At 41.7% G+C, this 5,276-nt stretch overlaps 1 protein-coding gene across 1 annotated transcript in view; it reads left to right on the top strand.

The window, feature by feature from the left end:
- The window catches only part of USP53 (ubiquitin specific peptidase 53), a 51,704-nt gene extending 50,221 nt beyond the window's left edge, over positions 1-1,483 (top strand). Inside the window, exon 15 of the mRNA XM_040330177.1 lies at positions 43-1,483. Within this exon, the coding sequence (XP_040186111.1) occupies positions 43-940 (898 nt within the window). The 3' untranslated portion in view covers positions 941-1,483. The remainder of the gene's footprint in view (positions 1-42) is intronic.
- Positions 1,484-5,276: the final 3,793 nt, after the last annotated feature.

Raw genomic sequence — 5,276 nt, forward strand, 5'->3', positions numbered from 1 at the left:
TTTTAACATTTGAAAAAATTATTATTATTTTTTTTTTTAAAGGAAACATACTGGTGATGTAAAAAGAGACATTCGTTCACCAATCCTTTCAACTCGTGGTCTAAAAGAATACAGTGTTAAACCGACGCCTATGAACAAACAGGAAAATCCCCGGGATTTTTCTCTTCGTCTGACCTCATCGTCATCAGAAAATTGTTGTTTGCACCGCGATCATTCACCAGTGTCACCGCACAATGGGCTAACGAATACGCTGCTGCATGCATCAGCCAGTGCTTCACAGCCCATCCCACAGGGCAACAGAGTCCAGTATATGAATGCTCCTTTCTTTGCATCTAATGAAAACCTGTCATGCCACAGAGATGACAGCAGCTGCACCGGAAATCATGACTTTAACAGTTTACCGCCTCCTTTGCCCCCAAAGAAGTACTCTAGGAGTGCAGTTTCACGAATTGAGCAAACCTTTGCACCTGCCACCACCGCTGCCCATTCAGAAACCTTATCATATGTTCATTCAGCTACCATGGAGAGACTTTCATCTGGTGATTTTGGGAGGCCAGACTCCTATCCAACAAAAGATACATTTCACAGCAGCGACTTAGACCTACACACACCACATTTGTCTGGTTCCTCGGCATATGACTATCGGCCAAAAATGGTTCAGCAACCTTTGGGATTAGATCAAGTTTCCCATGGAAGTGATACAGTTTCACTCACAACATACTTTTCTGTGGACAACTGTATGACTGACACATACAGGCTAAAATACCACCAAAAGCCAAAGGTATATATGACTGAAAGTACTGCATTCCACCGAGACCCCAGTCACTTACAAGTTACAGAATCTCTCATGGAACCTTCCTACCCCAGAGCCTTGGATAATGGTCATAACACGATAGTACGAACAAAAATGTCATATGGAAGTGTACCTTGTAACAGATAGACAATTGGGCCTTGCGGTTTTGAAATTGTGAAACACTCCATGTGGAGCTTTCAACTCTAAATGGTTATTTTTGGGTAATATCCAGTACAGAACCAGCTCCGTTCTGGTGAGCAGTAAACTTGCTTTAAACAGACATTTTGACGCTAGAATGAAGTCCAGTCAGATGGAGTCTTAACTGCTTATTTAAACAAGCTGTTTACTCTGTAACTTTCCATCCTGACTCCCTCATTATTGGTGTTTTTTTGCACATTGCCTGGGTCTAATGGTGTCTTGTACTTTTACGCTAATTTAAAAAATAGCTGTATACCTGTAACTGTTTTGTACATGGTCAAAGCGTTCAGAGAGAGGTCACCTAATTTCCTTTTGTTTATAGGGAACAAGGAGGAAACCTAATTTCTCCTACTTGGAGATTACATTAAAATGACAGGCACCAATCTCCTAAAAATGCACAAAATCTAGTCTACTAGTTCTCTAATCCAGGTAAAATATATATATATATTATTGTGTTATTAATCCAGGTAAAGAAAATGCTCTATTTTAAAAGACTTTGTATTTTTTTTTTTTTTACATGAACTTCAAGAGGTTATTTAAAAGCACAGTTATAGCATATAAACAAAATCTCTACAGTAGAGTATAGCGTCTACATATAGAATAGAAAATGCAAGGCAGGTTGACTTAATGTACAAATAAGTGCTCCTGTTTTTTGCTTGCTACACAAGAAAGCCTATGATATCTATGGTTTTGGGAGAATGTTGGGGTATATTACTCAATAATGGTTTGATCTGTTTTATGACAGGCTATATTTTATGCAAGCACAACCCGTGCTCCTTTAGAAAATAAACAACATAACAGGTATTTGCACCCACCTTTCGGCCACACAGTCTCGGGCAGACTGCGGGCATGGCGTCACCCCCCTTCCCCATTGTGTTCTGGGAACACTCGGCTCCCAGTACACAGCAGGAGCAAATCGGCAGGCGTAGCGCGACTCGCGCATGTGCCATTGGGAACTGGGCAGTGAAGCCGGAGCGTTTCACTTCCTGGTCCCCTCACCGAGGATGGCGGGGAGGGCAGCAGAGTGACGAGTGATCGCTCATCCTCTGCTGCGGACGGTGCTGGACTCCAGGACAGGTAAGTGTCCTAATATTAAAAGTCAGCAGCTGCAGTATTTGTAGCTGCTGGCTTTTAATTTTTTTTTTCAGCGGACATCCGCTTTAAAGCTTAACTCCAGACAGACTGCTAAATGCACATATATTGGAACTGCTTTACCTGCCAAGATTTGTAGTTCTGTTCATCCAGTCCTAAGATTTACACAGCTCTCTACCAAACAGCAAAGTTTGGTTTTGCAGAAGACCTGATTTTTCTGTGCTGCAGGTTTGCAAAACTTATAATTCTTGTTGCGCACCAAGCTGGTGACTTGGCAGTGAAAGGAAGAGCAGCAGACTGTTCCCATCTTTGTCAATCTGCTGTATCCTCCTATCAGTAAGCTTACTGCACTGCAAACAAAAAGTGATTGGAAACTTTTAAAAAAAAAATTCTCAATGTGAGATGTGCTGTGCAGTAGACTAAAAGGCCAGATCCAGGTACTTGCACTGCTTGAGTTATGAAAAAAAAAATACATTTTAGGATATATTGGTGAATACACAGCTGCATTGTTTGTGTCTTTTCGAGCTGCCTGGAGTTCAGCTTTAATGTGCATGACTTGAAAATGTAGTTTTATTGCCTCCCTTTTATAAATGTCTTACAAGTTGTTAATGCACTTTTTTCTAAATTTCTAACTTATTTTTCTCATATTGGTATGACTTAAAGCTGCACCATTGCATCTTTGGGTTCAGAGGTTTGGCCAAGAATTCAGTTTGGAGCAACGTAATGATTTTTCTCCGGGTACTGTCGATCTCCCAAATACAGTGTTTGGAATAAGGCTTAAGCCGACCATAGATGGGTATAATACCGGCCGGTTCCTGCTGAACCGTGTATGGGCAGGCTTAATGTACCCAAGTTAATTGATCAACTCGAGTACAACCAGCCCATCAGATTTTACATGTGATTATTGCCAGCTGATTCTGTGGGAGGGATTCCATCTCATCAGTACGAACTGTGTTGGCACAGGAAAGAAATCGCTCTATCTATGGCTGGCCTTAGTAAATCGGTGAGGGTGGAAGTTACACAATCAGTGCTTTCCGGTGTTTAGCACATTCTTGTCTGCAGCTGATTAGGTTAAAGTCCAACTCCAGCCAACCCTACATCAGGTTTTTATTGCTGTTTGTGCCTTCCTGTCAACGTAACCCATTTTTTTTCTAGCAGAGTCACAGATGACAAGGAAAAACTTCTAGAAATTCGAACTTTTCCTACTTGTTAAAGTATTGTTTTTAATACTTTTCAACAGGTTTACTCTCCTAAAAAAATACACACAAATTAAAAGGACCAGTAAACCTAAAACCCAGGTTGGCTTGTGTAAGCGTTATTGGGAAAGTTAAAATATACCGTATTTATCGGCGTATAACACGCGCCGGCGTATAACACGCACCCCAATTTTAAGAGGGGAGTTTAAGGAAAAAATGTTTTCTCAGCACCCTTTACAGTACAAGTTTCACCCATCCAGTACACATCCCCCCATCCATTATACATCCCCCCCATCCATTATACAGCCCCCCCTCCATTATACATCCCCCCCATTCAGTACACAGCCCCCCCATACATTATACATCCCCCATCCAGTACACAGCCCCCCCCATACATCCCCCCCATCCAGTACACAGCCCCCCCCCCCATACATTATACATCCCCCTCCCCAGTATACAGCCCTCATCCATTATACATCCCCCCATCCAGTACACAGCACCCCCCCATACATTATACATCCCCTCCCCAGTATACAGCCCCCATCCATTATACAATCCCCCCATTCAGTACACAGCCCCCCCTGCACTCCCAGGAGACCCCCGTCTCCTGGGACAGTGCTGCCAGCATTCTCCATAGTTAAGTAAAAAAAAAAAAAAACACTGTCAGCCCCTACCACACTGTTAATCCTGTGTCTCCTATTGCAAAAACGAAGCTTCCATTTACCTTAATAGCTCCGTTTTTTTCCCACTGATCTGGTCACATGACTTCTCTCCCCTGATGGGCATGTGACTGCTCTCCTCCAATCAAAGCTACACTCAGAGGAGGAGAGCACCTGAAAAAACGGAGCTATATATACACTTACAAGCTTCGTTTTTAAAATGAGGCTGACAGAGGAAGAGCAGTGTACAAGGGGCTGGCAAGTAACTTTTTTTTTTTTTTAACTTTAGACTATGCAGAGAGCGCTGTTCCATGGCCATGTCCCGATCCTCGCCCCCTGCTGGTAGAACATGATATCGGCGTATAACGCGCAGGCACGTTTTACCCTCTGATTTCAGAGGAAAAAAGTGCGCGTTATACACAGATAAATACGGTAGTTAAAATATAAAGTATTATATTGTAATGTACACATCGTATATATTGGCCTTTTACCCCAGAGGAACCCTTGAAATTTTTAGGCCTCAGGGAACCTCTACTAATATAAATTCATCATGGACCGCCCATACAAACGGTTAAGAAGCTCATTCGTGTCATCTCCCTGGCCTTGCAAAGTGGTGTTAGAACTGGAACTATGTAGGTACCATCAGATAGGGGAGATCGGTCATTCACAGCTTGGGGAACCCCTGGTTGAGAATGACTGGTATACCAGAAGTGACGTTTCAACCCATTTCATGACCGAGGGTAAAACTAAATGCCCAGACCTAATTTTGCAACTGTGATATGTATTAGTATAACTGTACATATGATCACAACTACTTTTGTGTACCCAGGTAGATTATACCTTGTTTGATTGGTTTTTGTTTTCAGAACAAATTGGGCTTTTATTTGGTAGTAAATGGACTGATATCTCTGTTTTTATTCAATATTATCAAAGGAAAACTGGGCCAAAATGGTAAAAAAAAAAATGAGCTGTATATTTCTTGCCATTACCATAACTTACCGCTAAGGAACAACCCAAAATGAGTTCTCCTGCTGTTGATGATCACAGTGATATCACGTATGTGGCTGTTATTTGTTTATGCCTGTAGTAGGGCTCGGAAATAATGGTGCACATTTTTCATCCTACCCAAAACATGTACACCAATTTAAAAAAAAAATATTTTTTAAATCCTACCTAAAATATACTCCCCCTGATCTTTGACCCTGACACTGACCTAGATCAACCCCTGTTCTAGCAATTTTTTCTTTGCTTTTTCAATTTCTGTTTATTTTTTACAAACACTGTTTTTTACATTTTTCCTGCCAAGGAGAGAAAGATGCAATGGGGAAGGCTGCACAG

The sequence above is a fragment of the Rana temporaria genome, chromosome 1 (assembly GCF_905171775.1).
Source record: "Rana temporaria chromosome 1, aRanTem1.1, whole genome shotgun sequence".
NCBI lineage: Eukaryota > Metazoa > Chordata > Amphibia > Anura > Ranidae > Rana > Rana temporaria.